At 44.8% G+C, this 12806-nt stretch overlaps 1 protein-coding gene across 2 annotated transcripts in view; it reads right to left on the reverse strand.

The window, feature by feature from the left end:
• Positions 1-460: 460 nt before the first annotated feature.
• The window catches only part of Lrp12 (LDL receptor related protein 12), a 75024-nt gene continuing 62678 nt past the window's right edge, over positions 461-12806 (reverse strand). For both annotated transcript variants that reach the window (XM_057792462.1, XM_057792461.1), the window contains 4 exons: positions 10146-10348; positions 7723-8827; positions 5967-6099; positions 461-2814 (listed from right to left, as the gene is read on the reverse strand). In XM_057792462.1, coding sequence (XP_057648445.1) covers positions 1951-2814; positions 5967-6099; positions 7723-8827; positions 10146-10348 — 2305 coding nt within the window. In that variant the 3' untranslated portion in view covers positions 461-1950. The remainder of the gene's footprint in view (positions 2815-5966; positions 6100-7722; positions 8828-10145; positions 10349-12806) is intronic.

Consider the following 12806-nt stretch of genomic DNA (forward strand, 5'->3'; position numbering starts at 1 on the left):
AACTAAAGGATGGGTGTCAGGGTAGGAGGGAGACTTATTTTTACTTCTTGAACCAGGAAGTTATACAAGCCAATTAAAAATAAATTAAAACATATGTCATCAGCATGGACAAGGCTTGATCTTCAGAACCACAAACCAAACCAAACCAAACCAAACCTGAAGCAAAATTCAGGAAACCAACCCCAAAGTTCCGGCTACTAGCAGCATCATTAGGACCGAAAGGTTAATTTGCTATGTTGAATCTCTTGCATCAGCAGACTGGACAAGATTTATTAAGCAGGAGGCGGCTTTCTTAAAGGGGAATTGCTCCTGCCCTAGGGAAATTTGACTGGAATACCTTATCTCTGGTGACTCGCTCCTTTCATGGCTTCAGCTGTATTATATGCGGCCTGACTTGGCAAATGAACTGAAAGTCAACAAAAGTAAGGAACAACTTTGATTTTAAAAAGTACCCCAAGGCAATAAAAAAAATTATTTTAATTTTTGATACATATTAAAACATTTTAGTCAGGTATTCCTGACGGCATAACAGGACAGATACACAAGACCTCAAACATGCTTTAAAATGACATTCAGCAAAGTATTCAAAATGTAATAAATAGCAATAATCACACACAAACACATCTTCATACCCAATCATTAAGCTACTAAAACAGACAGCTAAAGAATAAATAAACAAGAATTGACACTAAAAAAAAATAGTAAATGGGGTTTTGTAATTCACTCTACTTAAGGAGGGGGCAATCTGAACAACTTAATTTGCTTTTCAGGATTACAGTGGTGACTCCCCTCCCAACCCCAATAATAAAACATACTGGAAAAAAATCATTCTTACAATAATGCAGTTTTTAAATACAACAAATAAATATGAAACCAGCAAAGCAAGTTCAAGTTGTAATAAAAATGGTCCCCCACCCCCAAAGCTGTGGAAATATATAGTCACTGTGGTAGCAAAGGATAGCATCTAAAGTGGTAGTGGCTGGACACCAAGCTCATCTGAGACCTTTGTAGGGCTCCAGTGCAAAGCCCGAGGGTCCAACTCACGCACACCCCTGTGCTGGAGAGACATTACCAGGTGGAACTTAGCATGTACAATGTCTGTACACAGTTTATAAAGTTCCCCAACTCACGCACACCCCTGTACTGGAGAGACATTACCAGGTGGAACTTAGCATGTACAATGTCTGTATACAGTTTATAAAGTTCAAAGTTTAATGCATAGTAGAATATCTTCATCCGCTTAATTCTGTCCCTACATCAAGATGAAAACAGAAATATCTTGGGATTTTACCATTTGGTCTGTACCATGTGAGAGTATTAAAGTCAGCATTAGAAAATCTATAAAAGTTTGTTTTCTGACAGTAATTTATCTAACTCTACGCAAATTTTACACCATTGTGTGTTAAATGTAAGAGGAAAATCTTTTCCCTTTGACAGGTCCATATGATGAAATCCAGTAGCAGACAATGTTATGCAAATAAAGAGGTGATTGCAAGGGTTTTCTTTTTTTTTTTGTACATTAATAACCTTAGCATCTAGTATAATAAATTACATAGTGTCAAAGAGCATAAAAGATTCAATTAAAAGAAGGTACTATTTTGTATAAACAAATCTTTTAACATAAGATAGATAAAGAGACTGGGAATTAAAGCAGCCATATTTCTACTATTAAACTAAAGTACCAGGATCTAAAACAAAACAAGTAACAACAAATGGCAGCTCGTGACTGGAGTACCAATACACAATGCATTGTTAGCTGCTAACCCAGTGAACTCCAGCTCACAGAGTTACACGGTGTTTAATTTAACCATGCAGGCTAAATATAATAATAATAATAAAAAAAAATCACCCTGCAACTTTTCATTTTAAACTAAAACTAGTTTAATTGTGAAGATACAAAACAATGAACGGATATTGCTCCAGCTCGCACAGTCTCTCTGGTGCGCCATCCTAACACAGCAGCAAAGCCTCGTCGTCACTCGTTTCGCTCTTCATCGTTGCTTCTAAGCAAGTGTCTGGGATCTGGGCGGTGTGCACGATGCCACAGCGCTCGCAGGGGCCATCGCGGTTACCGGTTCTGACTCCAGGGTTCGCGGCACTGGAAGGCTGTCTAAGCCCTTGTACTTGGTCTGAGGCCAGATCAAGGAGGGGTCGGGAGCAGTCACTGGCGTCAATGTCTGAAGCTCCGTCAGAAACTGGAATTAGCATTTCAACATCATCGTCGTCTTCTCTTCCACTCGCCCCATTATCAAGCTGTCTCAAAGGACTCTGGTTCTGATTTGTGGAGCTCGACCGACCTAATGTAAAACGTACCCAGCGCAGGCCCTGAGTCATACGACTTAACGCACTTGTGAGCTGGTGGCGGGCTGGGCTCACACTAGGAGCTTCCACACCTGACACATCCCTTCCGTCTGCATGGCCACCTCGGGTGCTCTGAGTTGAGGAATTCCCACCCGTTCCCACGGTGGTTTCCACGGCTGTCGTGGGAGGGACTTTCTGGGGCAACGGCGCAGCCACTCCACCAGACGCTCCCGGCGTATCCCTTCTCTCGCTTTCTGTGTCTGTGTCGTCAGACTCCACGGAAAACAGGCTTCTGTGAAGGTGACTCCTTTCCGTTTCTCTGCTGCTATTCTGACTCGGAACAACCTCGTCTCCATCTGCTGACACCAAAGCTAACGATCCCGAATGCCGTGATCTTGCAAAGTTAAAAATACGATTCCAAATGCTGCTAGATCTGCCGCTCATAGGAAGCCTGATTGACGTGAATCCCAGCTGAGACCGGACAGCTAGCCTCAGGTTTTCTAAAACCGAAGCCTGCAAAAAATTAAGAGGGGGAAAAGTAAGACCATCAATAACGAAGTGTCAAGATGAAGAGTGTTCTTTGGCCACTGTTTCAGGGTTGGAGGATGAAGTAAATCCCCTCGGCTCTAACCTGACTTCAATCTCAACTTTACAGTAATAGTTATGCCAATTCTAAGTTATTTTATTTCAAACGTCAATAAGAATCCAATCCTAAAATTGTACCAAGTGTAGGAAGATAAATACATTTACAACCAGAAGACTGATAAATCTCTAGCATATTTCACTAAGTGACCTGGCATCATTTTATGTTTACGATCTTTTACCCTCTTAAATAAGTTAATAAGTTAGCCTTGCTTTACCAGGCTAAACTGTCCTGTCCATGTGGGAATGGCATTTCAGAGCTGGTTTCCAGACCGAGCCAATGAATACTGAGGATCCAGTTACACGGCCACAAATAAAGGACTGAGCACGCTTGTAAGAGAGACTAGAAATCAAAAGTATACATTTGGACTCCTCAATTTTAACAATTAGCTTAGTTTTCAGTTTAGGATTAAACCATATTAGTTTTAAAAATGGATAATTTAAAAAAAATACAGACTTTAAAATATGAAATGCTTCACAAATTAATTGCACATAATAAAAGTATCTTGCTCAACTAAAAGAAACCTAGGGGCCAGCAAGACGGCCCATCCGGTGAAGGCATGAGCCCCACGCCTGGGGTCAGCAAGACGGCCCATCCAGTGAAGGCATGAGCCCCATGCCTGGCACCCGAGTTTGAACCTGGAGCCCAAGGGACCCAGGCAAAGTTGTCCTCTGACCACCACAGATGGCATCATAGCAAGCGTGCACCCTCTTCCAGACACAACAGTAAATAAATGTAATTAAAAGATAGATTCTTTTGTTCTAGATGATAGTGTTAGATTATCTTTAAACATGCAGCACTTGAGTAGTGTTTAAGCTCCACCTGGTGGTTATGGAGTTGGAGCAAATACAGCTTTAATGATCCTGGATCCAGCACTTAAAATCCTACCTATCTTGGCAAAGGCTAGCCGACACACTCCTTACACAACGGTCTACCCTGCCAGGGCCCAGAAGGAAGAGAATGGGGGAGACACGCTAGCTTCCGCTCTCCACCCGTGTTCGTCCTGCTCACACATTATGCCTGTATAGTCTGAAAACAGTTCAGCAAATGCTAAGAGGCCACCATCAGGGAGCATTTCCTAGCCTAGCTTTAGGACAATACATTTGCCTAACAGCACACATGGACTTTCAGTACAAAATGTGTAAGTTTTCCACCAGTTAAGAAGCATCTAACTACACAATAAAAACGAACAGTAGTTAAACTTAGAAAGAACTTCTCCGCAGACCTAGTATTCAAGCCACAGTCAAGAGGGGCAGGTTATCCGCACAGCGGGGAGCAGAGGCGGGCAGGCCCTCAGCACACTTGACCCCAACTCTGACCTCTGCCAGTCAGGAGTCATTCTCCACCTGGTCAGAAGCCTGCTCACAAGGCTGCCAGTGTAACCTGGACTCTACAGGACACTTCATGGGAGTCAGGTGGATGGGAGCCTAGAGCTTGGACTGAAGCGGCAGGCACTCCCCGAAAACATTTCTTATTTTATACTAGATGGCAAATTACAAACTTATTTTCTTTTAAAAACTTGTGCGAAGTTGATAATTTGTTGCCAGAAAACTTGAGAGTTTGGTTTTATTAAACAAAGCCTAGTTTACTGTTCAAGGACTATTTCATTTAAAATGTTTAAACAGAATTCTTTCACGAACTCTAGAGAACGGAGCAATGAGGAACAAAGAACTCAGCCCTCCTGGAGGCCTCTGACTTGGCTTCTGGAGTGTCATGGCGACAGAAAGGGGCGTCTCCCTGGAGACTGGCTGGCAGCTACCATGATGTGACTTAGGGTGGGGCTCTGGAGAGTCAGGGCGGGGTGGCGGCTGCAGGGAGGGCTACAGACTTAGATTAGTTTAGATTAGCCACATACTAGTGTGTGGTGACTAGTGTGTCTGGATGGGGGCCCAGGGGAGTGTCCTTCGTTGGTAACAAACACACAATACTGTCGCACAGGGGCAAACAGCAATGCCGTCAGCTGGGCTGCCTGAACTCTGCCCTGCACTTTCCCTCAGTCTGTTTCAATCACAGAACAGAATCATGGCAATCTCATGGACAAACAGCGCCCAGTGAGCCTTTCAAATCCTCTTACTGAGCTAGAAAACCAGAGGGAGCTGGGGAAGCCCCTGAACTTGCAAATGGTCCCAGCGGTGAGCAGTCCCAGGGTCTGTGGCTTTGTAGGCACAGCGGGGAGGAGGATGGGAGGATGTGGAGAGTCAACCACGTCCCTCACCTACCTTCAAAGAAGCTCTGACTGCGGCAGGGTCAACAATATAAAGACACTATAGTTTTTTTTCCATTTTACTCCCTAAATTTTGACCAGTATAAATTCTGAATTATAAATTACACCTGGAAAAATGTTCAAAACCTACAAATTCTGACCAAGGATCTGCTGAACACTCAAGTAAGGTGGCAATGCCAGAAGTGAAAGGGCGTTCTGTATTTAAAGGGTTAGATCACTGGGAAAATACTATTTTTTCAGTTCTAAGTCTGAGCATCATTTTTAAAGACACTTGTGAACACATTTAAAATCTAAATGCATATAAATCCTGACTAAAGTGAACCGTGGTATATTTAAAAAAAACTTACTGAGAAATTTGAAGAATCAAGAAACATGAATTACAACCCAAAGATAGTGGACCAAATTTTTAAACAGTGCAAAATTCAGCCAGAAGTTCTCCCTCAAATGAGGAGCAAAGAACTTTTCCAGTTACTTTCACTTAAAACTGGTTAAGAACATTGTTAGTATTGTTAGTATTAAGTATTCGTTCTTAAATCTCTAAGTGTTCAGTTCAATTGGAAAATTTTAAATTTCAGTGTACTCATTATAAAAAGAAAAATATCTAAGAACAATCATATCATAATAATAAGAATTAGAATTTTATAGATTCTGTTTAAAATATAATAAAAATTTATAAATTCATTTCTCCATATATTTAATATTTGCTTGACTGAAAATTCCTAAAGCTAAGGGTTCCTGTTTTACTACATAGAAACTTTAAAAGCATTAAATGACAAAGCATTAAAATCCGAATTATACCTGATTAGGTGAACAAACGGGAAAATCCTCCACTGGTGGGATTAAGCCCTGAGCGATCAACTGTCCATAGGAGGGAGGGGCTTCTCTTCGCAGCAGTTCCGCTTCCACTCGGGACAGCTGGGTCTCAAACGACCTTTGTAAAGGGGAATAAAGGGGTCAAAAGAAGGCGCGCATCAGTGTTTCCCATCAGTGCTGAAGACCAGCTGGCTCTCAGCCAACTGACTCAACGAACCGCTCCTATCTGGGAATAGGCTGCCCTCAGCAAGGCTGAGGAGAGCGGAGTGTCCAGAGGAGCTTCATGCTAGCAAGAACCTAGGTGACTGTGTTCTAGCAGACTGGAAAGCTCTGTAAAGGGTACACGATAACAGATGTCAAAACCCCAAGCCCTAGTCTAGGAGACAACTGTTGAAAGGCGTCAGAAGACACCGTAGCCATCAAGTCTCACACATCGTTTTTTTCAGGTCGGAGTGAAATGAGCCCCCAGTCTACTGCCGGCAGCAGCCGGATGGAACTGGAGGCCCGACTCTGCACCGTGTTACACCATTGCCGGAGTATGGTCAAGGTTTTCAGGTATCTGCATTTGCTGCAAGGGAAGATGCAGCAGCTCCATCGGGGCCCTGTGCACCTGCGCACCAGCTGTGACCTTTAGCTCTCTGTTAACTGATAATCTGTAACTGTTAGAACTGAAGCAGCCGTCCCCACAGTAGCCTCCTGGGAGCCGTCTCTGCCATTAACTTCTTTCAGTTTATCTTCAACCACGCTGGAAGCTGCTCTCCCTAGAGTCCAGCCTCCTTGGGGCTCAGCCGAGATCCTATCTCTCACTGAACTGCACACGGCCAGGCCTCGAGTTTCCCTCTCTGTGCTGCTAGTCCACTGCATGTTTCCAAGGCTCCAGACCCAGTGAATTAGGTGTTTATTCTTGGAGCAAGGCTTTTATTTTAATCTCTACACACGTCTGCAGAGAAGCCCCCTCCCTCGGCATCTCTTCTCCACATCCTGCTCTCATATTGCAACAGGCACCTCTGGAGCGAGGGCTTCCACATGCCGCCACCATGAGGGTGCTCACTCAGTTACACGGTTGACTCACCGCTCTCCTCTTATTGTGAGCCTGCCTGGTGAAACTATGGCTCATTTATTTTCTCCTCACTTGTAGGAAGCTATAAACACTGGAGGTTCTGATATGTGGAATTATTGCATATTTATAAAGACAAGATAAAACTGTAACTGAGAATAACAGTTTGCAAAATCTCCTCCAGACAGTAACCTAGTAAATATATTTCTTATCTCATAAAACTAAATATTATTTGTACTATATTTATCCTTGACTATTGGGCTTTTCATCCTAATTTTATATATTCTAAACATTTATACATCTCTAAAGCACATTCAAAGGACTTATGGCAAACATCTGGGCCACACTTTTAAATCATGCATGTGCGCATGTGAGAGTAAGCTCCTGTGGAGGCCAGAGGCCAAGCTCAGGTGTCAGTAACCATCCACCTTGTTTACAGAGGCAAGGCCTCTCACAGAAACCCAGAGTTTGCTCATTAGGCGGGCTGGTATTCAAACCCCAGGGATCCTCGTGTCTCTACTGGCACTGGAATCACACGTGTTCACTACCACGTTTAATTCTGTGGGTTAATGCAGCTCCTCATTTTGCATGGCAAGCGTTTTAACAACCCAGCCACACACACACACACACACACCACTCCCAGGGACACGTGTTTACTGTAGAAACCACAAACTTGGTACTGACCTGCGTTCAAACATCCTCAGAGAATAGAGCTTGCAAGTGCAGCCCAGCGCAATGACGAGGAGCAGGCCACAGATGAGGCTCCCGATGACGGCGGCAGTTATGACCCTGGTGGGCACGATAACCGGGCAGTTCTCCTCATCGCTGCCATCACCGCAGTCGTCCTGGGAGTCGCACACCCAGCTTTCAAACACACAGCGGTTGTTTTTACAGTGAAAATTCCCTGGCTGGCAAAAGAAGCAGTTTTTTTCATCGGATCCATTCGGGCAATGATTTTGGTAGTTGCAGCGGTCAGAGCGAGGGTAGCAGACACCATTTCGAGAACACGGGAATTCTTCCTTTTGGCACATGGTACAGTTGATTTCATCCCTCCCGTTCGGGCAGTGCCAATAGCCATCGCACCGCTGCTGCTCCGTGTAACACCCCCAGTTCCCACCGCAGGGTATCTCCCACGGCAGACAGAAGCCGTCTACTTGGTAAGTAGCGTTAAAGCCCCTTGCCGCATTTACTTTGTCGGCACAGAAGTGCACCCTTATCTGTCCTGAGGAAGAAACGATGGTGAGAGGAGCGTGAGAATCGAAAGCAGTGAGCACGCGCAGGAGCTTTCGAGGGTTCTCCTCCAGCCCGTCATATATTTTGACATAGTCACCGTAACCAGTACCATCAAGTTTAAAGTCCGTGAAGCGGAGAATGACCTTCCGGTGATCACCAGTGTCTATCAGCCAGGTGCAGTTACTCCCGGGAGGGTAGAAGTCTGGGTAGTTGGGAGAGTTGAAAGTGCCATAGAAGTATTTTAGCCACTGTCCACACGTCGGCACGTCGCAGTCTATCTCGTCCCCCAGGTCCAGGCAGTCAATGTTCCCGTCACACTTTAAGGACTCGGGGAGGCAAGTGTAGACTTTGGTGAAGCGGGACAGACACTGGAACTGGTTGTAGGCGCAGGGCTGGAAAGCAGCCGCAGTTGGGGGGTTGGCGCCTTTGGCGCACACCTCCTCGTCAGAACTATCTCCACACTCGTCCATGCTGTTACATTTCCAGGCTTCTGGAATGCACTTCCCATTACCACAGCGGAACTGATCACAGGCACAGTTTGGCTCCTCAGATTTCCCTGGGAGAATGTGGGGGAAGGGAAACGGCGAGGGAAGAGGAAAATCAGACCCAGCCACAATACAGAAGACAGGCATAATTTATATAATGATGATGACTAAGCTCGAGCGATAGGGCTTAAAACCCCGTGGAAAGTGTGTTAACGTCCTGGTGAGACATCGGCACCAGCACCACACACCCGGCAATTGCATCTGTTAACTGTTTGCTCCTTGCTTGTTTCCCTAACGACAGAAGGGATCGGTTCTACTTTGTAGATGCTATTTCACTACAGAACACTGAGAGAATGACGTAAGACACACGGGCCAAAGGATATACTGCCTAAGAGCTTAACATTTTATGAACATCACTAAAACAGGACACACGTTTGAAGGAAGAAAAACCGTCCAGGCCAGCACTTTGCAAATAATCTTTCACACTCTCCTCTCGCTCTTCCTCTGTCCTCAAACAAAGCAGCATTTTGCTATGCGCACTTGCAGTGTTTTACAGTTTCGACTTGCTTTTCATAAACTGCCATCTTAACTTTAAGTTGCTCATGCTCCATGTAATCATGATGAAATGCTTCCATTTTACAGTTTATTTTTAACACAATTGCAAACAGTTCACGGAGTGACTTTCCGACGATCACTAGTGCCTATTGCCGGGTACAGTTCCGCTTCCGGGAGGGTAGAAGTCTGGGAAGTTTGGAGAATTGCTCATAAAGGACGGGGGAAGAAGTGCTTAGGGAATTCTAATTATTTCAGTATGCCGTGTTAAATATTCCACAAGAGCAACAGAAATGAACCAGACCCTAGCAGATTCCCATGCTAGCAGATTCGGCAGGCTGAACCGTTGTTGCCTGTCCACTAACAACCTACGTATGGATGAGGAGGCGGCAGGAGCCCTCCAGGCTGCGTGAACGTGGCAAAGGCACCCAGTGCTCTAAACTTTCCACATGTGGTGACCTGCTCATGTTGGAGAGTGGTTTAGGAAAAGAAACATCAAAAACCCGGAGACTGTGAACTGTGCTGGTGGGAGGGGGCTGTCTTTTGCTTTAGATGTAATGAGAAGTAATTCACACACCAGAAAATACACTCTCATGAGATCTCTGCAATAAGGGCAAAAGCTTAGAGAAAAGCACGCTTTCAAGACAAATATATTTAGGATGTTTTAAAAGACAGACCCTAGTTTATGAAATTAGACAGCTTATTATGGTTGCAGAAACACCGAATTGGATACTCAATCTGAGGGCAGCTGACTTCAGCTTCCAATCGTTGAGGGCCGACACATGATTAAACAGTGTTCAGAAAACAAGTAAAAGTGAAGAGCAGTTAACACCACACCTGAAAAATACGCCAGTCTGAAGCCTTTCCTGGACACGCTGTCATCCGAATGGAACCGGATCCAAACGTGGTCTTGTGAGGAGATATATGGAGGCGGGACTGTGGACCCACAAGCTCTGTAACTTTCAATATTCTTGTATGTTTCTATTGTTAACCAGTCCAAACTACACCTTCTGGATCCCTGGATATCAAAGTCCTGAAAACTAAAAGAAGAGAACGTTGGAAGAGGCTTTAAAATAATTTGACAAGAATGTTCATAAAAATGAGACGTAACGGAAGACATCATAATGGAAGATGTCCGCAGCAGCAGACAGCCACACTGTCAGCCATCACACGCCAGCTGCTAGGGCCTTGTGCCTGCATCGCTCCCTCAGGTTCATAAGGTAACAGCAGATTCCAGAACCCTGCTGAAGGCCAGCTGACAGCACAGGCTCCTTGTCTGTATCCAGGGAAACCCTTTCGGATCCTGACCTCCTGCAGTTCTTCCTGCTTGAGTCACCAATTCAAGCATGGCGGAGGTGCCCTACAGAAACTCCTCTCTCTTCAGTTAGGCTAGGTCACCCACTTCTTCAAGGCAGCTCCAGCTAAGTTTCCAGAGAGAGGATGGGGAAGGAGAAGAAGGGGCAACAAACAAGAGTAACATGTGCTGTGACTGGCCCTCGAGTTTGGGAATAATCTTTCATATAAATCACTTTATAATTAACCATTATCATGTTGTTCCTAAAATACGGGCTCAAGAAAGTGGGAAAAAAGTCAAACAAGAACAGGGCAGCAGCCACTGCTTGGGAGAAATGAGAATCTAATTCTGCTTCCCGCATCTGGACATGGCTCCCTAACAAACGAAAACGCGACTTTATCTCTCTGCTCTGCTTCAGGCCAGGCGACAAGGGCACTAACTGCGTTCTCTCTGTGCAGGCTGTGCTCGTCCCGGCCCTGCCAGCATCACATACCACACTTCCCGAGATCCCTGTGTGCACGCCCCTCTCTCTTACAAGTGGGATTTTCACATTACATCTAAGTTTTTAACTTTCTAAAGATACCATTTACACCAGAAGCTATTAGAACTGTGATTTGTTTTCATGAACATGCCAATAAAAATATATTATAAATGTTCAGATATACCCAGCAGTTATGTTTTAATGCGATTATACTTTGTAATATGATGTGTTTTATAAATTAAGAAACATTCTTGGAATTAGTTCATTGGTTTGACCAGACTACCAAGAACTGAGAGGACAAAAAGGTTAAAAAGAAAGTCCTGATATCCTAAACATTACAATATCTCGGTAGCTGTGTTACAGGTGGATTATGTTGGCTGTTTATCTTAGCACTTACTTTTTTTCATACAGTCTGGAGATTGGGGTGTGGGCTTACTTTGTGGGAGGCTCTTTGGATGGACCTCTCTCCCTTCCTCCTCCTCTCCTCTGTGTTCCTTATCCAGGTTTCTTTTTTAACAACTGGTCTCAAGTGGTGGCTCACACACCCACAGATTCTCCCATGAAGTCCGTATGTGGCAAAGTGATCCATGTTTGCTGGGGTGCGACCAATGGCTACGAGCGGCTTTTTCACAGCCTTCCTAAGCAAAACAGGCAGACCCCGGCTTTGACTCATATTTTCTGTCTAAGGGCTGAGGGAGAAGAGTGAAGGAGAAGTGGCTGATGCCTCCATCTCTAAAGTCTCTGCAGGGAGCTCTCACTCGCATAGTCTACATCATTCTTCCCCACTTGAATTCAACTGTTTGAACATCTGTTTCTGAAGGAAGCTAAGGCAGGGAGCTGGAGAGATGGCTCAGTGGTTAAGAGCATTGACTGCTTTTCCAGAGGTCCTGAGTTCAATTCCCAGCAACCACGTGGTGGCTCACAGCCATCTGAAATGAGATCTGGCGCCCTCCTCTGTCGCAGGGATGTGTGCAGGTAGAACAACGCATACATAATAAATAAATGTTAAAAAAAAGGAAGTGAGGCAAGAAGATTATGAATTTGGGTCATCCTTGGCTACGTGTCAAGTTGAAGGTCAGTTCCAGCTCTTAAAATATTAAACAAACACACAAAACCCAGCGCACTTCCATATTCCTATGTATTTCACGATTGTGCTTGTCTGTCAGGGTCAAGCCCACACCTTCGCCCAAGCAAACCCCTTACTCTGAGCGGCACCTGCAGCCCTCACTTCGAGTCATTTCACTTTAAGTTAGTGTAGGTTGTACAAGTAATAAGTTTTCAATCATTTTCTAGGTGTGTGTGTAGTATACACACATGTTCCTGGGGGGGGCATGTGCACATACGTGTACACGTGGTCAAAGGTCAGCTTCACCTGGTGTTCGTTCTTCAGACTCCACTCACCATGAGATCTCTCATGGGGACTGGAGTTTGTCAAATGAGTGGACTGGCGGGCTTTCAGACCTGGGTTTTCATGTGCAGGTGACTGAACAGTCTCTCCGCCCTCACTCTGTATTCTTGAACTATGTTATTTTGTTTCTAAATTATAAAAGGGGGGCCGAGGAGATGGCTTTGTGAGAGAAGTGCTTCCTGTGCAAACACAATGCCCAGAACATGTGACATGGTGGCACATGTCTGTAAGCCTAGTGCACAGAGGGGCCGGGGCGGGGGTAATAGGCTCGTGTCCACTAGTCTAGGCTCAGTGAGAGACCCTTCTAAAAGAAAG

Source organism: Chionomys nivalis, chromosome 17, assembly GCF_950005125.1.
Source record: "Chionomys nivalis chromosome 17, mChiNiv1.1, whole genome shotgun sequence".
NCBI lineage: Eukaryota > Metazoa > Chordata > Mammalia > Rodentia > Cricetidae > Chionomys > Chionomys nivalis.